Source organism: Oryctolagus cuniculus, chromosome 6, assembly GCF_964237555.1.
Source record: "Oryctolagus cuniculus chromosome 6, mOryCun1.1, whole genome shotgun sequence".
Classification (NCBI taxonomy): domain Eukaryota; kingdom Metazoa; phylum Chordata; class Mammalia; order Lagomorpha; family Leporidae; genus Oryctolagus; species Oryctolagus cuniculus.
In genome coordinates this window covers 125,324,782-125,350,458 of record NC_091437.1, presented here as the reverse complement: position 1 = coordinate 125,350,458, position 25,677 = coordinate 125,324,782, and the positions used below count along the sequence as shown (strand labels likewise).

Sequence of the window (25,677 nt, the reverse complement as noted above, 5' to 3'; positions counted from 1 at the left end):
ACAAGACTAGTGCAGGATCGGCGCAGGATGAAGGCCCACACTGCTACTTGGACTGCTGATACACTGCAGTCCGCGGCTGCGAGTGATGCTGGCTGGGATGTGTATGTCTTCACTTTACCAGCGAAGGTCCTGGCCTGGGGACAGGGACTGTTAGGATCTCCCAGTGGTGGGGTTTTCCCTGCATGGCACCGAGTCCCATGTTTGGTGGCCTGGAGTCTTGGTTGCTGTTTGCCTGGGGTTGCCAGAGGTGTGGTAAAGTCCTCTGGCTGCCCAGGATGACAGGAGAGGGCCCTGTGCTGTCACGCAGATGCTTGCCTTTCCTGTCGGGAATGGTTGGGACTCTGTCGTCCTGCTGGCGTGTCTCCCCCTGATATGGGCCACGTCTAGAGGCTATGTCTGGGCACTGGCGTGGGGACAGAGGCCTTTGGGCTTCGTCAGTTGCTGGGCTTCACCTGGAAGGCCTGCTACTGGGCTCCCTTTCCTGCCTGCCTTCCCAGCAGCTGGAGTCTTGCTGCCTTGTCCACTGGAGGCTGGGAAGGGGTGGTAGAAGCGGTCCGGCTAAGGGGGCGCCAGAGGCCATGGGGCTCTGTCTGGCTTTATGTTTCACCGAGCAGGCTTGGTACTAGGTTTCAAGTCAAAAGTCTGGATTTAATTTGCTCTCCCTCCCCCAAGTGAGAAGCATTTTTCTTTGTCCTTGGAGCCAGGGAGGGGGTGTATGGGCAACTTGTTCCTTCCTCTTACACTCTCACCTGGCTGCACTGGCACTTGTCAAGGTGGCTTCATGAACGTTGGTGTATTTGTGGGGGGAGGACTGCTAGTGTCTTACTCAGCCACTATCTTGCTCATGTGCAAAATTCTTCTCAGTGACGTGACCTGTATTAAACTTACGTATCTGTGAAAGACTGCATTGTAAAAAAGACCCTGATAATAGACATTTAAAATGTATGGTAATTCAAGGATACTTTTTATTTTAAACATTTTTATATAATGGTTCTTAGAAGCAGTATGCAAAATTTCCATAAAAGAATACATATTTACATTCTTAAAAATACTCTGGAGATTGATAAAACTGTCACTTCCCTAAATCCATTTGTCATAGTCACCCTGAATGGTCTCTACAGTCGTAGTTTCCAGGAAGTTATGTAATGAATTCTTACATCCAACAACATGGGAGAATTAAAGATCAGTGGACATTTGAAATTGCATTTTCTTAGCATTTCAAAATTGTAAGTCCCAGGTTCAGATGTCTTTTGAAAACATGTTTTAATTTCATTAGACTATTTACTGAACACTGAAGAATTCTGGTGACCTGGGAATTTGAGCCAAACCCATTCTTAGACACTGGGAATATTTTTATGCTTTATCAAGTCAACTCAGCAGAGTGAACTATCTGGACCTCTGTTATTGTCAGCATTAACTGGGGTTCTTAACTCTCCTCCAGTGCCCAGGGAGTTCCTAGGAGGTTTGGTTTCTTTCACGGAGCTAAGCTTCCTGAGTACTGATAGACACAGGAGGTTTGTGAGCTTGTCTAGTAAACACAAATTGGACACTTGTTTTCCAAAATGCACCTGCAGTGTTATCAGACTCGCAAATTCTAGTAGTTTGCAGACTTCAAAGGGAGTATGTATATAGCAGCTGTTAGCAAGAGTAGCATCACATACAAGTTAGAGTTACCAAGTTAAACAAGAATCGAAACCTCTGCACACTGAGTGCCCAACCAGATGCAATTAGGAATGAAATTTTAACTCCAATTCTCCTAACTCACTCCTGACCACATTTTGCTTTAGAGAGTGACCAGATCCAAATTATAGAGGAAGTTTTGGGAGACAGCATTATGGAGCAGAAAGGAATGCATTTTCTGTGTGTACTTAGAATACAACATGAAGGATTCTGTACACTGTTGTCTTCAGGAGGGAAACAAACTTTGGGTTACTTGATTTTAAAGAATCTTCGGTGTTTTAGGGAGAATGTTACTACTAAATAGCAAGATGTTGACGTTATACTCACATTGGCTGTAGCCAGGTTTCTGCTTTTCAAAAATAAAGTGCACAAGCAGGAGTCGGTTACCTCTGGTCTCAAGGGAACCCTTTCCTCAGGGCTTTATTTTTCACCATGACAAATTTACTTACGAAGACCTGAGCGAAATGTGGATCCACCAAGTAATGGTAGGTTTTAACAGTGGAGGGGGGAGGCTCCACAGCCACCACGGGGCAAGGTGTTTGCACGGAAGAGCTGCTGGGGGCCAGGTGACAAGCTGTCTTGGTGATGTAGTCCACAAGTCTGTTGTACTGTTGCTCTGACAGTCTCTCCCGCGTTCCATCCACCTGGGACCCAACAAGACAGAGTCGTCACCTGCCAAACCCTTGTAATGAGACTTTCACAGCAAAATTATTCCTGGTCTTTTGCCCCCTGAACCTGTTAGGTCATCTAATAAAGTCATCTTATCCCAAACAGCCTCCTTTTTTATTTCTCCTCTAGCACCGCAGCTGTGGGGAGAACATCAGGACCACTTCCGTTAGGGTAAGCGCGTCGGACGCACAGTTTAAGTTGATCTGACTGCAGCTTCCAGACGTCCGCCAGTGCCCTTTACCAACCAGCCGAAATCTAAGCAACGTTAAAGTAAACTCGGCTCCCGGAAGTAAAAGCTGTGTCAGCCTCAGCACCCCAACCCCTGAAAAACCTCTTTAGGTAAAATCTGATTTGACTCCCCCAAAAAAGTTGAGCAGAGCACCTCTTGTAAAAGTGGCTTTGGACACAGCATTGAAAAAAATACCTTTTGAACTGTAACATTTTCTGTTTTTATAAATACAAGGATTTAAAGCCAGAGAAAATAGAAAAACTGGGCAGAGGAAGGGGAAATTTTTATGGAAAAAGGGAGGATACAAAGTACATTTATAGTTCATAAAAGTCTGGCTCATCTTCAGTGGAACTTGAATAGGAGAGCAGAGATAAACTACCTCAGTTCTTAAGTGAGATTTTCTGAGAAAGTACCTGTCAGAGGCAGTTAGAGCTATAAATTCTCCCCACACAAGCCCTGGGCTAGCTGGTGTGCAGATCAGGTGGAGCGGCGAGTTTGCCGTGCAAGCCACTGGCTGGGCCAGGAGGCAGCTGCTGCCCTCCGAGCAGAACCACTCCGCATGGGTTGTAAACTTTTAACAAGGGCCTTTAAATCCTCAAAGTAGTGGTAACAAAGAATTCCTATACATGTCTATGTGCGGCTCAGAAACAGTACAGCGCAAAATGGTTTAAAAGCTGCAGAAAGCCAGTGAGATGGGAGAGGGGCCTGTCAGAGGAAGATGGGGGGCATCCGTTAAGAGTTTGGGTCTCGTATTTTTCAGCTTGGGAAAGAAAATAAAGGCCCCTAAAGGTTCACTGACAGATGAAAGCTGTGTACCACCAGGCTAAAGCCAGAGCTCTGATGATATCATCTGATGGGGCAGGATTCAGCTGGGGAGCTTGGAATACACAGAGTCTTAATTGCTCCTCCTGAACAGCAGCACAGGAAACCCGTGTTGTGAAAGGAACCTGGCCAAGGAATAAACTGACCTTCTGACTCATTTTGAGCCTCTCAGAAGGGATTTCAATAATGTGCCAGGCATATTAAGCAATTATTACCCCTAAAAATGGCTGCATTTAACCAAGAAAAGCAAATGTAGATTTTTTTCAAAAAAGCTGAATCCTGCCATATTTGAATGTACTGAATGATGTCATCTACAAATTAATTCCTTCCAAAATTCAAAGGTGCTGTGTTTCCTAGCATCTAAGGCAAAAGCAATAAATCAGAAAAGCCATTTTATGTAAAGATCTTGGAAGAGCGCTCGTGGTTTTGACTACAGGACAGCAGCAGGCTTCCTAACCAAGCTGCGGATCTGGGTTGTGTTCTGTGTGCTGATGTGAGAAGGGCAACTGAAGAAAACTGTCAAAGCAGCCCGAACCCCCACTCCCACCCACACCCCCCACACCCTGACATACATTAGTTCACGGCACCTTTGATAAGCAGCGTTGTGTCTAGCTTGAATCTTCTTTGGGCTGGGGCGGGGGGAGGTTGGATGGGGCAAGTGGAGGAGACATCAGGTGAAGGCACACGGGGCAGCGCGGGCCCAGGAGCCGGTGCCGGCCGGCGGAGCTCAGGGCCCGTCTCCGCTGGCAGCCTGCCTGCTCCGCAGCCACCTTTCCCTGCCTCTGTTGGAGCCAGCGCTCAACCCTGACCCTCGGGCCGGGACACCCAGGGAAAACCAGCACTGCGCATGGCGTCCTGGGCGTCTGACTGCATGGGCTCGGTTATCCTTGGCAACTTCTAGGGGCGTGACCTCAGCGATCCTCCCAACGGCCCCTGGAGAAGCAGTGGTAACTCCTCACAGGACCCTCCTCACGCAGAAATGCAAGCGCTCACAACTGAAGACAGTAGAGTTCAACAGAAGGAGCTAATTTCTGGTCTCGGGAGTTGTAAGATGTCAGACACTGAGCAAGCAGCTAAGGGACGACGACGGTCACAGACACTGTTAGGGCCTCGGTGTAAGGATGTGCAGATAATGATCCCATTCCATCCCCGGCCAAATCCTGCAGCCAGGTCACTGCTGCTTTATTGTCAACTGGATCAGAAGATTTCGGCAGATGTAATAAAATCAGCCTGGACATCTGACCTCTGTTTATTCCCAGAAAGTCATCAACTTGCAGCAGCAATGTAGTCCTGGTGCCAAGCCCCAGCTTAAAGCCTGACTGATTAGGATCCAAGAAACTAGAGAAATCTTATAGAGTTGTTGTGCTTGGCTGCTTTCCACCTTCTCAGAAAATTTTACCCAAACGGGTGTGAGGGAGACACAAGCTCCCATATCAGGAAGAAAATGAAAGGAGGAATCGGGCTGGGCCTGCTGGGGGCACTCAGTCCTTGTCATGGGAAAGAAGCTTCGCAGGTCACACGCAGGCCCCGTGGAGCAGGCGCTCACCGGGAGTCGGGAGCAGAGAGCAGTTTTGCAGTGGGTGCACCTGCTGACCCTGGGCTGGACTGCAGGACGCTCGTGTCCTGCTCAGGGCTTGCCTCTGACCCCTGGCACTCAGTACGTCCCCTGGGAGCACCCCCTCCACTTCCACTTCTGTCGGCCAGCACATCTCGGGCCATGGAGCTGCCCCAGGAGCCCCTGTGGTACTTACGAGACGGGAAATTATCCCACGGGAAAGGGAACACATGGCCGCAGATTACAAAGCGGTGGCCGGGGAGGGGGAGCCCCGTCACAGCATTTGACCCCTGAAGTCTCAGGGGCTGGGTGTGGGGAGGGAGCTGAACTTCATGTAGGGCCCTCTTGCACCCACAGACCTGCCACAGGCAGCCCTGGGGCCCTTGTGGAGCAGTGGCCTGGGACTGCTGCTGTGAGCCTCGCTGGTTCCCACTCGCTCATTTTGGAGCTCAACTGTCACACCCACTAAAGCACCCCAGCCCTGTTTAATTCATATGGTGCCCCGTCGGCTGGAACCCACCTCCACGTCACAGGCCACCCTCGGCTGCTTGAGCTGCACGGTGAGCAGGTTGTTTTGCTTGCTGTCCTGCGTGCAGTCGATCTCCGTGACGGGGAAGGCCTGCTGCTGGGTGTCCTCGCTGACGCTCACCACGAAGAGCACTTCTGACGTCAGCAGCAGGCACCCTTCGTGCTCCTGGCCCGAGCCCCTCACCAGGACCACGTCCAGGGCCATGTGGACTTCTGGGCGGCCCAGAGACTGCAGCATTTTCCTGTTGCGGTGGAGAAAAAAGGCCAGGAGCTCAGTGCCCCGTGTGCCCAGGGTTGGGACCACCCTACACAAGTTCCCCATGCAGGGCGAGAAGGGGCCTTCACTCTCACACTGCTAATGTTAGGCTGAAGTGTAACTGGCGAATTGGGTCTCGGAGTCTGGTCCAAAGAACCCATCTCCATGGGGCTGGTGCTGTGGTGTAGCAAGTTAACGCCCTGGCATGAAGTGCCGGCATCCCACATGGGCACCGGTTCGAGACCTGGCTGCTCCACTTTTGATTCAGCTCTCTGTTATGGCCTGGGAAAGCAGTGGAAGGTGGCCCAAGTCCTTGGGCCCCTGCAACCACATGGGAGACCCGGAGGAAGCTCCTGGCTTCAGATCAGCGCAGCACCGGCCATTGCGGCCAACTTGGGGGTGAACCAGCAGATGGAGGACCTCTCTCCTCTCTTTGTGTAACAAATAAATCTTAAAAAAAAAAAAAAACAAAAAAAAAACAAAAAAAAAACCATCTCCTCCACTTCACTTAGTGCCTTTCCTCCATGAGAAGCGGCCCCCTAATTGGAACACTGGTTCCACCAGGTGCCCGCCCCTCCCCCAGGCCACTGCACAGCCCCTCCCTGAGGCTCCGCAGCCGGCTGCAGACGGGGCCCTCGGGATGCCCTTGTGCTGCTCGAGATGCTGGAGCCAAAAACAGCTGCTCGTCCTGGGTCCCCCCGGAAGCACACGGCCCATTAGCCTGCGCACGAGCCAGGAGCGAGTGTCCGCAGTTTTACCAGACGTATTTGACGTGGCTGTTTGGGGCCTGGTCAGCACGTAGATCGCTGGGCTGATAGCGCTGCCGGGGAAGCTGAGAAAGTCCAGCTCCGTGGAGGATACCTGTGGAGAGGAAGGAAGGGGTTCCGCGCGGCAGTGACGTCATCTGCTTAGAGGCGTCCATACACGTTACAGACCCAGGATGACGTCACATCTTTGGAGGCAGGCGTAAAGAGAATCACTAACCATTGCAATGCTCTCAACCCTGGTGACCCGACATGAGCTGCAAACTGAAGCAGGAAAGTGCCCGAGTCCAGGCACAGACGGGCGGCCGTGCTCACACGTCACTCGGAATTTCTGCCAGAGCAGCCACGCTCGTTAGCTGACGTCATGCAGCACGGTACCCCTGGACTGGATCTGTGCTAGGGCTGGTCACAGACTAGCACACTGCACACACGCACAGGCACGCGGCCTGCCTGGCTGCGGCACTAAACGTTAGGGGACAGCACAGCTGGGAAGCCGCGGCCGTGTACGTGAGCTCTGGGGGCCGAGGCCGGCTTCGCGCTGTCCCTGGGGCCAGCACCCAATGGGGCACCCAGCAGCAGCCACACAGGGCCCCGAAGAGACTCGCGAGCCAAAGATGGCCCCGGCTGTGTGCTTTCTGAGGCCTTGTAAACGTTTATGAACGAGGCACAGTCATTAGACTAAGAGTTAGTGGTCTGTAAAACCTTCAGTGCGGCAGTAAAAGTTTTACAAGAGTGATGGAAACCCAAAGGGCCATGTGAAGCTCTGCTCCGAGAGGCTCTTACATAAGCGAGGGCCCCTGCGGCCGACGAGCACGCGGGGAGGGGCGGGGGCGTTCTCGGAGCCCAGAGCAGTGACGGAGTACGAGCCACGTCCAGGAGCGTCCTGGGTCCGTGCACGGGAAGGGGCAGCCGTTTGATAGGGGAGGGCTTCACTTTTTCCACTTCTGAGTTGCAGGGGGTCCTCCTGGCAGCCCCCGTGTGAGTGGAGATGTCTCTGGGAGAGGTGGAGGGGCGCGGGGAGGGGAGGCCCGCACGCCTATGGCTGGGTGGTCTCTTGAAGGGTGCCCGGGGCGGCAGCGGGCGGGGGTTGCTGCCAGGAGCCATCCTCGCAGAGCCCACGTGTGCCCGTGTCCAGGGCGCCTTGCTCTGCCCGCTGAGGTGTGGGAGGCCACCCAGAGTGTCCTGCGTCTGACAAGCAGGAGAGCCCATGTGTGGTGCGTGGCACTGCCGGGCAGCCCGCTTGCCCCGTGACCCGAACAATGACAGCCGAGTCTCGGTCACATGGTTGCACAGAGCCGCATTGGGCGCACGGGGGAGGCCCTGGCATGCGCCCCCCTCACCCAAGTACACGCACGTGGGGCCGCAGGCCCACACTCTCCCTGCAGCCTGCTGGCCGAGAGGCTGCGGCCGTGGACCGCGCATTTCTGTTCTGCGTGGCCGGGAGACTCGGCAGGGCTCGAAGGTGCAGGACGGCGCCTGCAGGGGAGAAAGCCCGCACGGGCCCCTGCGGTTCACAGACTGCTCCCTGCCTGCCCCTGCGTCTTCCCCCGCATTCCTCCCAGGGAAAAGGAGGGATTCCTTCCTTTGCTACTACGGATTCGCCACACTGCTCTTCACGTCTGTTAATTGTACTGCAAACAGGTTCCGTGATGCTACACTGTGAAATTACTCAGCCATGTCCTGGTTTGTTACTAGTGTGGTCCCACCCCGCGAACAGGCACAGGGAAAGTTACTCGTTACCTGCTCGTCCGCCGCGTGAAGGACCAGAGCGGCTCAGGTCCCCCTGCACCCCCGAGGGCCGGGGCGGGCCCCTGGGCTTGCCACCAACTTACCATAGCCGGTCTGGGACACGAGCTCGGCCGCGCCTCCGATGGGCTTGGTGAACACCCCCATGAGTCCTTTCCCCACGCCCGAGATGACGCCCTTGGCTTTGTGTCCCGCCGAGGCCTGGGCCTCCGACGTCCTCTGGAAGTTCTGCATGGGCTGGTCCACGATGCCCGCGATTGCCCCTGCAAGGACAAAGGCCTCGGTGAGGACAGGGCCGCGACATGCACGAGACCCTGCGCGGGGAGCGCGGTCTCGCGCACGGGAAGTGAGTCCCACTCTCATTACGCGCTTCGCTGCTATCCACTTATGTACCACTTGGCTGAGAGACTGAGGTCTGGCCCACCCGGCTTGGGTCTGTGAGGGTCAGTCCAGAATGGATTGGCGCAGCTCTGGCCATTGCAGCCATTTGGGGAGCGAACCAGCGGTTGGAAGACCTCTCTTTCTGCCTCTCCTCCTCTGTCTGTGTAACTCTTTCAAATAAAATAAATATTAAAAAAAAAATAACAATGTAGTTAATGGTAGCGATTGGCGTGGCCCCCATCCACGCTGAGGTGCCGAGGCTGTGTGAAGAGCTTTGCCTGTATAAGATCATCCTCACGATCCTCGTTTTGCTTTTTGTTTCCATCGTGTCTCCGATGAGGACACTGCGGCAGGGACTTTCAGGAGCTCCCGAGGCCACCCGGCTGCCAAAGGCGGGGCAGCTGGGTCTGATGCGCGGAGCTCGCTGGGCACAGAGGGTTCCCAGCTCAAAATGGCGGACTTCCTTCCAGGGCGCCGCAGGCTTCTGTTCAGCTCCCACCTGCTGAGATGACGAGATGCACAGTCCTCCTGACAAGACCCTGCAGTGTAGACCGCATGGTGCCACTGAGTCCGGGTCTCCTGGGAGAACGGAGAGTCCCCAGGCTGGAGGCGAGACCTGCTCATTTCCAGCCATAGTCCGCTGCACAAAATCCAGTCACGCTACGGGCGTGCTCCTCCTGGGTTCTCATCCAGGCTTTGACAACGCCGCTGGGGTCTGTGTGCTGACAGATGGACAAGCACTGAGGTGACAGGGCCGCCTCCCGGCCTGCGGCGTCCCTTCCCAGACCTTCCCCGGGGCCGCTGCTCCCAGCTGCCCTGGGCTGGGGGTCACCACAGCTCCACACATTCGGCAGCTCCGCCCTCCAGCTCTGAGACGGGGCTCCCAGGGCCACCTGGCAGAGGCAGGAACCCTGATCTCCTCTTGGGACCCTTTCATGGCACAGGGCTCCGAGTGAACAGCTGCTTTTGGGACCCCATTATCTGATTTCTCTGCAAGGTGTCCGTGCTGAAGAGCAGACCGCTGGGCGCATGCTCTCCAGGTCACTGATAAGCTGCTGGCTGGTCCAGGTCACCTGCCCTCAGCCCAGTGCCACACCGGGGAAATGCCCGTCGCACACCCGGGCACCTCACTGGTCACCAGGTGCCACAGCCAGCGAGTATGGGGCAGGCAGGGACCAGCTGCTGCTTCGCGGCATTGCCGTGGGGAGGTGGGCTCTGGTGCCCGCATCTGGGAGGCTACTTCCCGTCATCCACTCAGACTGGCTCCCAGGCTCCACGGGGTACAAACCGATCCCAAGCCTCGTCGGCTGGTGTCGGGCTGCGGCTGGGCAGCCACATGGAGGCGGCTGTGACGTGATGAGGCGAGGTGCGGGACACAGGGCGCCTGGGAGGGCGTCTCCCCAGCCTCCACGTTGGGGCAGGCAGGATGTGGGGAGCTGTGTGTCCTGTGCCTTCCTCTGGGAGCCAGGGGACTTCATGGGTGCCCTTTCCCTCCCCTGGGACTCGCTCCCTGGCCTTTGGCAAAATTGCTAGGTCACCGGTCTCTCCAAGTCCCAGTCACCTGCGTGGCCGGTTTGATGCTGGCCTTGCCACCTGCTCCTTGTCACAGCAACAGAGACACAGGCCTAAGCCAGGACCCCAGGCGAGTACTTCCTATGCCAGACAAAAATGGGAGCCCCAGAGTGTGTGTCCCTTCCTGCCCAGGCCAGCCCTAGTGTCCAGAAAGGTCAGAGCCAGACAGGCGGCACCTTGGGCCACTCCCCCCGTGGGTGGCCTGTGGGGGCGTGCCCTGGGTGTCCTGAGGGAGGACCAGGGTCGGGTGGGGCCGCAGAGGGAGCAGGGACAGGCACTGCGCTTGCCTCCCCAGCACAGGCTCCGGGCACGGTGGGGAGTGTGGGTGTTTGGGGAAACGCATTTGGTCAATGTGGGCAAGGCTAATGCCAGTTCTGCAGGCTACGCCGTGGTTTTCCAAAGCTGTCGCTTTTGGAAAAACACCATTATGGGCTCATCCAAAAGCCTCAGCAGCCTCTCTGGGCCAGCAGGGAGGTTCGTTGCTGCCCTGGGGCCATACAGAGCCCCACTCTTGCCTCATGCTTCGCAGAGCCCCTGGAGGCTCATGGGCAGTGTGGCCTTCCGCCTTCTACCAGTAGGTCTCCCCATGGTCTCCCCACACTCGAGTTGCTTCCAGCCATGGGGGCACAGCGGAGGCCCTGGCTGACGGCCTGACCTGACCTGAGCCGCTCACTGTTCAGCGTGGGCACCTGGGGCCGTGAAGATGAAATGAGGCAATATGGAACCTGCGAGTACGCTTCACTCCCTGGGCCCTGAGAGCTTCGGTCCTGTGGAGGGGGGACTGGCTTTCAAGCTACCGCGTGCTAATGGCTCCGACTTTAGTCTGTCCAAAGCCAGCAGACTCACCCCTCCCTGCGCTGGGCAGACCTGGGAGAATCCAGAGAGAATATGGACACAGACAGGCTTCTGACCTCTTAGACGTAACGGAAGGCGGAGATGGGAGGGCCGCTGGGAACTCTGTGTGTGTGTGTGTGTGTGTGTGTGTGTCCAGAAACAGGTGCATGTTCAGGTCGTGAGCCAGGCTAGGACCCGTGCTCCCAGGAGCCCCGGGGTGAGCCAGTGCTGGCGGGTGCAGCTGGTATACACCAGAGAGGGAATTACGTCACCCCCGGAATGTACAGGTCTCTGGAAATGATGAGAGATGGGGAAAGATCACAGGTGTGCTAGGCAGTTTCCGCACATAGACTGGAGGACGCCCTGTGTGCATGAGGTCGTAGGCGGCACAGCACAGGTCAGAGCTCTGTGGCTCTCTACCCTGTCAACAGGAGCCACGGCCCAAAAGGTGGCATCAGAGGCTGGTGCTGTGGCCACCTGCAATGCTCCACTTCTGATCCAGCTCTCTGCTAATGCTCCTGGGAAAGCAGTGGAAGATGGCCCAAGTCCTTGGGCCACTGCACACACGTGGGAGGCCTGGAAGAAGCTCCTGATCATTGTGGCCATTTAGGGAGTGAACCAGCGGATGGAAGACTTCTCTCTCTCTCTCCCTCTCTGTACACCTAGATCTCAAATAAATAAATAAATTAAAGCTTAAAACAACAAAAGGTGACATCAGTGGTGCAGTCCCGGCTCCTCACGTGACTGCTCGCCACCATCAGGCACAGCCTGACACGGTGGCAGTGAGCAGCAGCGGCTCGGGCTTCTCTGGATGGGAAGAACACACAGTCCTGTCGCTATAGGGCTCACGGTGTCAAGGTGGGGCCAGCCACCGGCCAGCCTGCTCAGGTCTCTTTCTGGTCACCTGGCAATGCCATGTAGAACTGAGCGAAGGGCCCAAGAAGATTCCAGAGTCCCCAGACAGTGGTCCTCAAGATATCCTCCCTGTCACCTTTTCTGGCTACAGCGATTTCACTCACTGGACTAAACTCAAGCCAAAGCGCCCCTGCCACCTGTCGAGCGTCTGTCTTCGCTGGGATACTCTTTGAAAGTGGGTGCCTCTTCCAGCTCCCCCGCTGTCATCACACAACAATGACAGGCGCCGTTTACCAAACAGGCACTGCATGCCCACCACGCACCCGGCCACCCATATTTCCAACAGTGGTATCAGCGGCTCCAATTTACAAGAGAGAAACCCACGTTCAGAGAAGAGAAGGCGTTGCCTGAGGTCATAAAGAGGAGATATGGATGCCCAACCGCGGGCTCCGGCCTCGTGGGGCACGTGGTCTGCCCACTGCACCACACCACCTTCCCCGGACAGGCCGCCTTGGGTTGCTGAGCCACGTACAGCGCGTGCTCACTCGCGTCCCCATTTCCACGCGTTATCAGATGACAGTGCCCCACACTGCGGAATGTTACAGCCGTTTCTAGTAACTTAACCTGAACTTGTAACGTTTTACTGCTTCCTCCCAGAGCCTCAGCTGGCGGCGGCTGCAAGGGCGAGAGCTGTGCAGAGAACCCAAGGTGGGAGAGCGCGCGGAGCAGCCTCTCAAGCTCATCTTTGCTCCCCTGCGCGCTGCTGGCCGCTTTGATCTCCGGGAGGCGCACGCTCGCTCAGATGTGCGGCAGGCTGGTGGCCAAGCCATACAGTTTTAAATTCCTTTGCAAGCAAATAAACAAAACTACCCTTGAAAATCCTGCTCTGTAAACTTTCAGCACTGAAGCTTCCTTTTTATAGATTTTTCCAAAGTCTCCTATTTTCAAACATTTGTGCTATTTTAAAACAGCCACAGCAACGTGCACCTCTCAGCGTCCCAGCGGGCTGCCCGCAAACTGTGACGCCGAGACAGGCCGGGGCGGGCTCCTCCCCGGAGCTGGCACCACGCTGGCATGGTGCTGCTCACTCAAAGCCCCCTGCTGGGCCTCCCTCAGGGAGGGCCGAGGGCGGCCGCTCGTGCTTGGCAACACACACAGCTGCACGCGGCTGTCCTTGGGGTGCTGCCACCGTGCTCAGGGGACAGCCAGCCAATGTCTCGGTCCTTTAGAGAGCCACGTGGAGGCCCACACCCTGCTTGAGAGCAGAGGAAAGGAGGGCAGGGGGTGTGCGTCTGTGCGGGCAGTTGCTGCTTTCAGGGTCTAGGATGTCACCAGGAGCAGGCTCCTGGCCCCGGGGCTCTCAGAGCCTCAGCTCTGTCTGCAGAGAGAGGGGCCAGCTCCCCGCCACCCCCACCCCCACGGAGGCCCAGCGGCGCCCAGCCCGGCCTGCAGAGCCTGTGTGCACACAGCCAGGCGCGCCCCTTACCCAGCAAGCTGATGCCCAGCCCGGCCTGCAGAGCCTGTGTGCACACGGCCAGGCGCGCCCCTTACCCAGCAAGCTGATGCCCAGCCCGGCCTGCAGAGCCTGTGTGCACACGGCCAGGTGCGCCCCTTACCCAGCAAGCTGATGCCCGGCCCGGCCTGCAGAGCCTGTGTGCACACGGCCAGGTGCGTCCCTTACCCAGCAAGCTGATGCCCAGCCCGGCCTGCAGAGCCTGTGTGCACACGGCCAGGTGCGCGCTCTTACCCAGCAAGCTGATGCCCAGCCGGGACAGGCCCTGCCGCAGCCCCTCGCCCAGGCTCTCCGGGAGCTGCCGCCGCCACTCCTCCTGCCGGTTGTAGTGCTCCTCATCCAGTGACAGCCGGTCCATGTTCCGGGCCAGGCTGGTGGCCAGATTGGTGATGGACGTGAGGGTACCTGTGGGGACAAGAACACAGCGTTGGTCTCCGTGTCAGTGGCGGGACATGTCCTCTCCTGGGTCATGTGGCGTGGGAGCCTTAGGACTGCAAGGTGGAGTCGCACAGCGCAGGAGGCGGGCAGCACCCTTCCCAGGGGGAGGCGAGAGTCCCTGTCGCCACACAGAAGCCAAGAGTCGCACATCCTTCCCTATCACTGGGTGGTCAAGGCTCACTCCGACCAATTTCAAAGTCCTCAGTGAGGCGCCTTAAGAAGAGAGACAGCCAGGGAGCTCCCATCTGCTGGTTCGCTCCCCAAGACGCCTGCAATAGCCGGGGCTAGGATGGAGCTGGGGCTGGGAGCCAGGAATGCGACCCAGGTCTCCTCTGTGAGTGCCAGGGACCCAACCACCAGGAGGAGCATTAGCAGGAAGCTGGAGGCAGGAGCCGGAGCTGGGATTCTTAACTCTAAGGCTAAAGGCCCGCTCCCCAAGGCCAACCTGGGAAGCGTAGCATTTGCCTGCTCGGATTTTAAAGGGCAGGGTTTGCTTTCCACCTTAGGAGTTAAAGGCATTCCCTCTTTATCGCCTCCGTCGCCGCACAGGGCAGCACCGAGCCTACCATGTGGCATTCCGAGGCAGTCCCTGTGCCACAGTCAGGAAGCAGCGGGAACGCGGAGCACGACACAGGGGGAGGGTCGCATGTGAGCCTCGCGGCTGTGTGGTTTTCTTTCCTGCATCTTGCTCAGAACACCCCGAGCCCCTCCAGCAAGACTGCTTCTATCTCACCAGCAAACCGGGGCATCAGCGGGCACAGCCCGAAGCCCACGGACTAGCTCAGCTGTTTTCAGATCTCTGGCTTCAGGAAGAAATGGCAGATGGCACTGTCACAGGTGCATCTCTACCAGTGATCTGAAAAGATCACTCACACACACACACACAGAGAAAGAGAGGGAGGGAGGGGGACAGAGAGAGATGCCAGCAAACCAAATGGCTCTTGCTGAGAGAAGGGGAGAACAAGTGTAGGAAACTCGCAGTGAGCCAGGCTGCTAGAGTTACCGCTGAGGTTCACTGTAGCAGGTGTTGATCGTCTTACTTTAAAATGAGTGTCCGGATGACTCATCGCGCGAGTTTCTGCGGCTCACTCCCAGGCCTCCCCGGTGATTTGGGGGCTGGGGGAGTGGTCCTTTTCATTGTCCTTGGAATTTGTTTTTCTTCCTCTTGCTGTCCTCCTGCCAACCTCCTACCCAGAGGCTCCGGCCCCTCTGTGCGGATCACGGATTCTCATATTTCAAACCCAAGTGTTCTGAGGCCTTCTAGAGACTTCCGCAACCTGCCCACTTACGATGGAGTGGCAGCACTGTCTACGGGAAGATGCCTTTTATGGGAAGAAGGCCTCTGCCCAGTTCCCCTGCCTCCCGCGGAGAAGAAAAGGGGACTCACATGGCCCTGGTTAGCTCCCGAGCCACTGCCAACCTGCCCAAAATATCACCAAGCAAATGCACTCGGCTCACACTCAGATTCCTGGCAGGGGCAGCTTGGTGTCGGTGCCTTGCGCCCGTGTGGGCCACAAGATGGCACTGTTGACACAGCTCCCTGGGAGAGCGGGCCGTTCCCCCTCCAAGTCCCAGTCCTTGTCACCGCGTGTCCGGGTCCTTACCAAAGTAACTGTATCTACATTTTAAAAACTGCGATGAGGCAACATGGTGTAGGATTTCTGATGTGTAGCAGAAATCTCGAACACCTTTAACATTTGTGTGTTTATCACACGGAAGAACAGTTGGGCCAATCCTCGTTTTCCCAACGGGAGGTTTAAAATTCTGAAGTTTCTGAAACATTTTCACACACTACAGGCACGCAGTGCTCTGTTTAAAACATAAGCCATTGCATACGAGCTTTGTTACAAGCTAACAAGCCAAAGCCAGGGGCAGGCTGAAGGCACTGGAAACGCGCGTTCTTTAGGGAGCAGGAGACGGGGACGGAAGGCTAGGCCGGCGGCGGCACCAGGCGGGCCGGGGACGCTACCTTTGGAGATGTGCTTCACGAACGAGGTCGTTCCTCTGGAAACTCCGCTCACGAAGGCGCCGGGGCCCCGCGTCAGCCCCTCATACGGAAGCCTGAAGAAGTCGGCGACGCCGTTCCCGATGCTTCGCACCAGGCTCGCCGGGCTGCCGAGGATCTCCAGGGACCCAACCACCCAGCCTGCGGGGGACAGAGGGCAGGGGTTACTGGCGCCACCAACACGGCACTTACAACGCCCGGGAAACTGCGACCCCATTCTCCCTGCAGCCTGTTTTTCACACTAGGCTCGAGGGCAGAAGATGGGGAAGAGCTCATTCAGGGTGAACGCATACATGGAAAACCTTGCAACTTTATAAATCAGCGATCCTTGGGCAGCCCACAGATGGCTTTCAGCAGACTTCCTGGCCCGAGCCTCCCGTGTGCCTGCAGAAAGGGATCTGCGTGCAGGGACCGCGCACCGGCCAGCCCAGGGGAGGTGCCTTGGTGGTGCCTGCTTGCCATCTCCACAGGGCAGCCGAGGCCCCAGCCTGGAGGGGAGGCCTGGGCCCGGGGAGGAGGCCAGATGCTAAGTGGGGCACTGCAAAGGGGATGCGAACTTCTGACAAGGCTGGAGGAGTTATTTTTAATCTTTCCCAATCCTACCAAGTTGAGTGCTTCCCTTTGGAGCAGAGCTAGAGCCAGACAAATGTCTCCCCTTCAACCCCGGCTTCGGTTGTGTAAACATCAGTGACGGGGACGTACTGATTAGGTTAGCAGGAGGGGAGTGTTCCCTGGGAAGGTCCCAGGAGGGTGGCTTTGGATCTGGTTTCCTGTGGAGGCCTGGGCTTGCCAGGAGTTGGCCTGGCAGCGCGTGCTGCCTCGTGGGAATGAGGCTGGGGTGCAGAGTTCCCCCGAGGCTGCCCTGGCCTACACAGGCTGGGGACTGGGGGCTGCAGGCCCAGGGGACAGGAGGGACAGGCAAAGGCAGGAGGCCAAAGAGAGGAGGAATCAGAAAAGGCAGTTTGCTCCGGGACCCCGCTGACCTCCCCTCAGCCGGGAAGGCCGTGGGGCCAGGACCTGAGCGAGGGCCATTTCTCCCTCGGCGGCAGGCTCTCCGTGAAGCTCCTGGTCTGAGAGGATGGCAAAGGTTGAGTGCTCAGGCCAAGGCAGGGTCCCACGGGGCTCGCGGGCCCAGCTGGTGTGGACAGGAACTTTCTCCTGTTGCGAGTCCTCCTCTTCTCAGCCACACTGGGAAGCCAACACCAGGGGCTGCTCAGAGTAGGTGTGGGTTCCAGAGGAGGAGGAGCGCGGCGGGAGTACCTACAGGTGCTGGGAGTGCAGCTGATGCTCACAGCAGCCAGGTGAGACAGGTACAACTATCCCCCTTCAAGCAGAGCCAAGTAAACCAATGACTGAGCTGCTGCGTGGGGCCCGGGAATAGACCTGGCACAGGAGTAGAGGCAAGTCCAGCAGTCTTACTCCGACTTCTCGGTCTCACAGACAGGTAGGGAAAGGAGGGAACTGAAGCTCAGAGATGAGCCCAACACTCACAACCGCCAGCTGGTTAGACCCTTGGGCTGGGGTTACCTGATTCCAAAGCTCCGCCCTTCCCCCCAGCAGGAGCCCAGGTTGCAAAGAACACAAAGGGTGCTGGGCAATATTCTCGTGGGAGGGCCCAGGTGTGGAGGTAAAGAAAGGGCAGATTCCATGTAGTCTGGGATGGTTGAAAGAATAAGGGTGATCTAGAGACTTCTTAATTCTCCTTCTCTCCAAAGAGTATACAAGGAACTTATAGATAGGATTAAGTGTTAAAGAAACTATAGAAATAGCATCAAGTGCCTGGTAATAACAACAGAGAATTAAAAAGGAGGGAATATCCAACAAGGGAAGCAGTCACACAGCAGACTCATAGAATGACAATCACTTTAAGTAGCACTCTGACCTCAGAATCAGCCCTTGAGACATTTGGATGTGGCTGAAAAGCCCATGAGAGCAATGCAGGCATGGAAAGCAAGACATTATGGCAAAAATATGCTACATGAAGGATCTGTGTGAATGAGACCCCAGTGAAAAGAGGAGGCCATCAAATAAGGATGTACTTTTCTCTGAAGGGAGAAAAGAACTTCCCCTTTGCTTATGGCCTTGTCTAAATACTGATGGAATTTGTGGTCAGAAAAGGCTTCCATAGCCTTGGCAGCTCATGGCAAAAGCCTTGGGTAACCACTGAGGTCATAAATAAGAGTGTTAATTGTTAACAATAGAAGTCACTGTGCATTTACTCTCCATGTAGGACTTCTGTCCTTAATGAGTTGTACTATGAAAATTAACTGCAAAACTTTTTTTCAAACAGTACTTTTTACATTGTGTGTGTGTGTGTATGTGTGCAAACTGTTGAAATCCTTACTTCGTATAGAGTTGGTCTTCTGTATAAAAATTTAATTAAAAATGAATCTTAAAGAATGGAATGGGAGGAGTAGTTGGTGGGATGGGAGTAGGGGATGGAGGGTGAGTATGGGGGAAAAACCACTGTGTTCCTAAAGTTTTATCTATGAAAATTGTGTTCATTAAATAAAAGCTTAAAAAAAAACAGTGTACAAGGGAGAGTAACTCTTGCCAAGCAAAGACTACGCTCCCATAGGCCACCTGGGTGAGTACAGTGGGCACATGCAGTGGAATGTCCCAGACTGGCCACCTCTTTCCAGCCATATGAAAGGTGGGTGGGGGTCTCCTGGATTAGGACCAGTACCTAATGGAAGGGGGATGTGTGGACCACAGCTAACTAAGCTCAGTGGCATCTGAGCTGGCCAGAAAGGGCAGAAAGAGCAGGTGCTCCTTATTTGGTTACTGCCACCAACAGTAAATATATTTGTCCCTTGATATCTGTGGGGAATTGACTTCAAGATGCCTCGTGGACACCAAAATCTTTGGACACTCAAGTCCCTCACAGCAAGTGAGCAGTATTTGCATACAACCTGTATAGTCCTCCCATGTATTTTTAAATCATCTCTGGATTACCCAGTAGGATGTAGATGCTATGTAAACAGTTACTGTACAGTATTGTTTAGGGAGCAATGACAAGCAAGTCTGTACATTTTCAGTCAACTGCATTGTCTGGGAATATTTTTGGTTCATGGTGGGCTGAACCCATGGATATGGAGGTTGAACGTGTGAGTCTTTAGCTTACTTGTTTGGGAATTTTTTGTAAAAGGGAGTCTCCTGGCTTCCCAGGAGACTCAGTCTCACACTGAGACTTGCGGGTGGAGAGGGACCTCAAGGAAATATGAGGCCACATGTCTTCCTGCAAACAGGTTGGCTATTCATTTCTAACTGCCTTTTACTTAAGTTCCCTTCCAGTGACTGCACAAGAAATGAGGCCAGGGTGTTTCAACAATGGCAGCCGGGAAGCTTCCAGTGTCCGATGGGTGAGTGCTGACCCCAGTGAGATGAGGAGGCAGCGTGCCCCTCCCAGGCCAGCCCTGGCTCCCCCTCTATGAGAATAATCTTCCATGCTCTCCTTCTCTACCTGGGACCTGGGGATCCCTGGCCACCTTCCGCTGCTCACTCCTTCGCTGCTTTCTTTGAGGTCACCTTCAGATTGCCCACAGATTGTTTAGTGAGTGAGCTGCCAATGGGTTCAAAAAACTTGACCTCTTAGAATTCCTTGTCTCAGTATACGGCGAGACTGGGACAGTCAGCATTTCTAGGTGGTGAATTACAGAACAAAACACAAACAAAAACAGCCAAATAGACTCTTCTGTGGAAACTCATGAAAAATGCTCCACAAAGAGACCGCTCAAGCAGTGGGGTGGCAGGGGCACAGCTCCCGGGGCCACGGTGGAGCGCCTCTACCAGTTTGTCACACAGGTGCTCCCCCTGCTTGGCACCAGGCAGAGACTGCATGGGAGCCTGAATCAGAGCTCCGTAACCTACGTGCCTGCTTCTCATGGTAAAAGCAAAAGCCACCTGGAAGAGTGAGTTTCTGGAACAGTTTGGAAATATACCCGTCTATTACACTGGAAATGTTAACTGCTTATTTTTAAATGATTTCTTCGCAAGAGGGAGATACTTTCCCAATGACACGTCTGGCAGGGCCCCTCTCCCTGATCTTGTCATTTCTTTTATAAGAGAGTTCTGCATGGCCCTGCTGAGCGTATGCGTTTCATTATGGGGAAAACGTAATCTACCGGCAGGGCAGGGTTCCTGGCCGCTTACCCACAGCAGCAAGGGTCACTCACCGCCGTTGTCTTAATCTAACACAGGGATGACCTGTGGAACACGACGCTACTCAGAGGACAGAGCAAGGGGTCTCTCCTTTGTCGCATTCACAAAGTCAGATCTCCAGGGTCTTTGCTGGAGAGGCCTGACCGGGCCGCCTTAGTTCTTGCGGACCACTAGGAGGCAGGTGATCAAACCGAGAGCGCTTTAGCACGGCCTCGCAGTGGGAACTTGGGCCTCCACTCCGGGCCTGTGCGTTAGCAGTGCACATGGCCTGCAACACTCGGTCCATGTCCCGTGCACAGTACTCTGCATAGAGCACTCTGTCCGCATATCCCGCGCCCCTTGCAGCTCTGCCCTGCCAGTCTGGAAAGCGGAGCCCGCTCCTCCCCAGGCGGCCCCGGCGCAGGAGGCCACCTGCCTGGCACAAGGGCCCTTCTTCCCCTGCGGTCTCAGCTCTCTGGAGAGGCCGAGATGCCAACAGCCGTCCCTCTGCCGCCTGGCTGGCCGGGCAGTGCCACAGCGGGTCGGTAGGTAGAGGGCTCTTTGTGCACCTTAGGAGCACACAAATCCTCGGAATTCCTCACCTCCGGCTATTCATGAGCAGCGAGGAAGAAACCCACCCAGCTACAACTGGAGTTCTTTTAGGCCTGGGGAACGAAGGGCCGGCGCTAGGCTCTCTGGCTGTGCTAGGATGCTAAGAAAGGGCCTCAGTGCCCTTTAGCAAGGGGCTAAGCAAGCATTTCCTAGACTGAACTGAAGGCCCGAGTTAGGGAACAGCTAATATCACAGCTGTTCTTAGCGGCGTGTTCACCAACAGCCAAGCCAAATGCTGCGTACTTGACATACTTTCATCTGATCCCCTCAAAACTCTCTTTCTTTTTCTGTCCCCCCCACCCCCTCAATCTCCCACCTCTGTAGTGCTTTGCTTCCGAAGAGAGGAAATGAAACCTTACAACTTCACGGGAAAGACGTGAGTGAACTCACTTGGCTGACTCGTTCCACCCCAGAACTTTTTCCATCTTCACCAAACCACTTCTCTGACGAATGAGGGATGGGATCTTTGTGATGTTCCAAAGCCAGTGTCTCTCTCTATGCTCCTCCCTCCTGAAAACTCTTACACCCATTTTACAGATGAGGAAACTGAGGCTTGGCCAGGTTCAATACCTTGCCCCAAATCTTACATCTAATGCGGCAGAGTCTAGATCTGAATCCTGTTCTGTTTCATGATAAAGCCCCCTGTGTCACCTCCCACCGACTGCATCCTTGTAACTCGAGACAGTGAAGGCAAACCCAAGGTGTGTCATCTTTGCCTGGCCCGAGAGCACCATAGGCCCTCAGCTGGTGTCCTTACCTGCTCGGAAAAGGGCCCCGGCGGCGTAGTGCATGGCCAGGGCGTGCACGAGCTGCCGTGCGGTGGTGAAGACTGGGCCTCGCTCAAACATGGAGAAGGCGAGAGGCGTGTGGTCGGAGGCGATGTACAGCTTGAGGGAGGCGTGGATGCTGACGAGCAGACTCACCGGCTGGATCAGCAGCCTGCGGAGCTTCACAGGGTTCACCAGGGCCCTGGCGTGCTGGGTCACCTGTGCGGGCAGCTCCTGCTGAGCCCCGCAGGGCGCCCCCGGCTTGCAGCTGGGAAGGTACGAGTCGAACAAGGTTTTGATGTAGTACACAAACGTGTCTTCCACGTACAGCCGGGCGGGCTTCAGTTCAAAGGTGAACTCGTTAATATCAAGCCAAGAGCTCTTGCCATCGGTTAAGGTGACGTAAAGCTTGATAAAGCAGTTTTCCTTGTACTCCTCCAGGTCGGTGCCGGACGCGAGGAGACTCTGCGTTTTGGAACACTGGGTGGGCTCTGGCTTTTCTCCCTGGCAGACCAAGACCGCAAAGTGGAAGTTGGACTTGTTGTAGAGCTGGTTGTCCACCTGCAGGTCCCCACAGTAGACCTCTATACAGTGCAGCTGGAAGAGGGCAGCGGCGGGCTCCTCCCCGGGCAGCGCACTGGCCCCAGGGCCCGCGTGCACCAAGACGTTGTCCAGCGTGAGCCTCAGAAGTTCCGCGGACGCTCTGTGGTGGCTGAGGTCATCAAACACGGCCAGGCTCAGCTGCGTGACGAACGTTTTAAACGTAACGATCTTCTCCAGGGTCCTAGAGCAGAAGCGGAAAGAACCTTAGTGGCCCCGGCTCTCCTCCCTTCCTCCCTTCCATTGACGATGGTGCCTCACTCAACACCTCCTGATGGGGCATCAGGGTCTACCAGACACAGTGAGAACTCAGGTGTTTGGACAGAGCCGGACGCTCCTGGGGAAAGTTCACTATGGGACGATTACAAGCTCTTGTCGGCTCTGTAGGTGTCTCCCTTATCAACACCAGATTTGTACTCCCAAGTCCCTTGAGTCACTGTGCACACATTCTCTATTGCGATAATCACCGCGCAGAAAGAAGAAAAGAACGAAGACGCCTTCAAGTGAAGAAGTGAAGCAAACCAAAGAAAATGCTGCACGCACTCCCAGCGCCGCTGCCCACTGCCAGCGCCCGAGCCGAGCCCAGGCCTGCGGAGCGCCTGCCTCGGCCACCCCCTGCCTCGGCCGCCCCCTCCCCGCACGCTGAGCCACCCTGCTCTTCCTGCTCCAGGACAGTGCTGAGCAGGTCCCGCCCCCTCTAGACGGCCTCCTTGATTGCTCACAGCCCGCCAGGCCTGCTCTTTCTCCCTCAGATGCCCCTCAGGTCTCTCCACTCGTCCTGCAGGTCCTCTTCACACATGAACATCCACACTCAGTCTCCTGTTTCTCTCCTCGTTCTGTCTCAAGCTTGCTCCAAGCAGGCTTTTGCTTCCCATCTAACAAAACAGCTCTGGTCCAGGTCAGTAGAGTCACACGTATTTGACTACGACGGGAACTCCCTGCTCCTGCCAACACTTCCGTCCTCTCTCAGAGCCTCCTCCCCTCTGGCCACTCACCCGCAGGTGTTCAAGTGAATAAGACCCTTCTTTTGCACTAGACCCCTTGAACCGGCAGGACCAAGGCTCAGCCCCTTACCGTTTCCCCTCCCCTCGCTCCTGACCTCCCTGGGGACTGCATCCGGTCTCGCGACTTGACAGGGCACTGGAACGCGGAAGCCCTCAGCTCCTGCACACGCAGCTGCCTATCCATGTGGTCGCTCGGATGTCTGACCGACATCTCAGCTTCCCGTGTCTGGGACCAAACTCTCGACTTTCCCCACTCAACTCACATCTAGCCTTTGCCATCGCAGCTAATGGCAACCACTCCCTACCAGTGCCTTGCCCCAAATCCTGCAGTCATCCTTCACGCCTCCGTTTTCAGCTGCTTTCCGATGCACTGGGGCAGTCCTGTGGGCTCTTCCTTGACAGGACATCGAGCATCTGACCACCTGGCCTCGTCTTGCCACCTCAGCTGACACATCCACTGCAGTGTAAGCCGCCAGGAGCTCTGGGGTGAGCACCTGTCACAATCTCCTACCCCGTTTCCCTGCTTGCTGCTACCGTGTTTCTCTGTAGTCTCCTTCCACAAAGGGTCTTCTGGAAGTTTAGGGCACAGCTGTAAGTGCCCTGCTCAAAATGCTCTGACCTGCCCATTTCACCATGGCAACCCCCGAGGCCTACGCCATGTGTCTCCCAGAGATCTGGATCTCTCTGGTCCCTGTGCTACAGGCTGGGCAGCCCTGACTGGAAATGTCAAAGTCCAGAACTTTTTGTGCACTGACATGATGTCCTAATTATGAAATTCAACACTGCATCTCACGTGAGGGGCTGCAATAACAACACAGGTATGCTAAAAATACTGTATAAAGCTATTTTTCGGCTATGGGTATGAGGTATATATAAAACACAAATGAATTTCATGTTTATTTCAACATTATTTATGTAATCAACACACACACACACAGGGGCTGGCGCTGTGGTGTAGTGGGTAAAGCCGCTGCCTGCAGTGCTGGCATCCCATATGGATGCTGGTTCAAGACCTGGCTGCTCCACCTCCGATGCAGCTCTGCTATGACCTGGGAAAGCAGTAGAAGATGGCTCAAGTCCTTGGGCACCTGCAACCATGTAGGAGACTGGAAGAAGCTCCTGGCTTCGGATAAGTGCAGCTCTGGCCTTTGTGGCCATCTGGGGAGTGAACCAGCAGATGAAGACCTCTCTCTCTCTCTCTCTCTCTGCCTCTCTGTAAACAAGTAAATCTTAAAAAAATATAAAAATAAAAAAGACACATACATACACTCCTGTATCCTGGTTTACCCCACAAATGACTGCAACAACTGGGGCTCGGCCAGCACCAGAGCTAGAAGTGGGAAATACAATCTAGGTCTCCCATGTGGGGTCAGAAATTCAATTATTTGAGCCATCACTGCTGCCTCCCAGGGTCTACACTGGCAGGAGGCTGGATACAGGAACCCAGAGCCAGAAATCAAATCCAGGCACTCCGATGTGAAACGAGGCTGTGTTAACCACTGGCTAAATGACTTCTCCTAGATTTCATGCTTGGACATGGGTCCTATCACAAGGATATATCATTAAATACGAACAAATATTCCAGAATAAGAGAAATGCAGTCAGCAACACTCCGGTTGCAAGCACATTGGTTATGGATTACTCCACCTGTAGTCCATTCACTTACCCCTCCTCTGATGGGCCCACTGTGGCCTCTTCCTTAATCCTGTGATTTGCCATGCAAGCTCCTCCAGGCCTTTGGGCTGGCTGCCCTCAGTGTGGACAGCTCATCCGTCAGACAGCCACCTTCCCAAGCCGCTTTGCAGGCTTTGCTCCGATGTTAGCTCTTAGTGAGGCTCCCCCACGCCCGTCTGCTTTACACTACAGTCTCCCTGACCCTAGGCTGCGGCACTCCCCACCTCTCTCCCTGGGCTCTGTGTTTAGCTCTGCAGGATGCTGACCTTGCATGCAGCACGAGACCTCCTTCTTTATGTTGCTCCTCTGTCCTTTCCCTCTATCCCATGCCTATGGGACTGCAACCAAAGGGCGGGGAGGAGGCTCTTTCTATTCACGGATGCATCCCAAGCCCAGAAGAGCACCTGGCATCTAGTAAGCACTTGAGAAAGGGTTGCTGGGGGCATGAATTAACGAAGTTTAAGTAAATGTGCACCTTTTTTATTTATACCACGGAATATGTGAATGTTGCCACTGTCACAAACATTTATACTCTAGATAAACTGTTTTTGAAGTCATTGTGTAGGCTTGAAATGATCACTATTTAAAACTGAGTCTCTAATTTTGTGATACTATTAACTGATGTCTTTAAAAATGAGTTATTTTAAAAATCTGAGCAGTAGAGAGACAGAGAAAGAGACAGGCATACAGAGAGCACTCTCATCCATCTGCTGTTTCACTCCCCAAATGCTTACAAGGGCCAGAGCTGGCTGGGCTGGAGCCAGGAGCCAGGTCTCCCACATGGGTGGCAGACACCCAATTACTGGTACCCTCATGGCCGCCTCCTAGGATCTGCCAGGGCAGGAAGCTGGAATCAGGAGCTGAAGCTAGGAACCAAGCCCAGGTACTCTGATGTGGGATGCAGGCTTCTTAACTGCTAGGCTAAGTGCCTGTTCCTAGACTACTAAGTTGTCACAAATACTTTTAGGCAAAGAAAATATGCTATCCAACGCTGTTTGAAATATTATAAATTCAAATCAGCGAAGTTCAAATT

At 55.0% G+C, this 25,677-nt stretch overlaps 1 protein-coding gene across 11 annotated transcripts in view; it reads right to left on the bottom strand.

Moving 5' to 3' along the window:
• Window positions 1-941: 941 nt before the first annotated feature.
• Window positions 942-25,677, bottom strand: part of VPS13B (vacuolar protein sorting 13 homolog B) — a 778,478-nt gene continuing 753,742 nt past the window's right edge. For all 11 annotated transcript variants that reach the window (XM_051844655.2, XM_070075348.1, XM_051844658.2 and 8 more), the window contains 7 exons: window positions 21,357-22,150; window positions 15,812-15,988; window positions 13,639-13,809; window positions 8,336-8,512; window positions 6,498-6,600; window positions 5,476-5,725; window positions 942-2,324 (listed from right to left, as the gene is read on the bottom strand). In XM_051844655.2, the coding sequence (XP_051700615.2) occupies window positions 2,076-2,324; window positions 5,476-5,725; window positions 6,498-6,600; window positions 8,336-8,512; window positions 13,639-13,809; window positions 15,812-15,988; window positions 21,357-22,150 (1,921 nt within the window). In that variant the 3' untranslated portion in view covers window positions 942-2,075. The remainder of the gene's footprint in view (window positions 2,325-5,475; window positions 5,726-6,497; window positions 6,601-8,335; window positions 8,513-13,638; window positions 13,810-15,811; window positions 15,989-21,356; window positions 22,151-25,677) is intronic.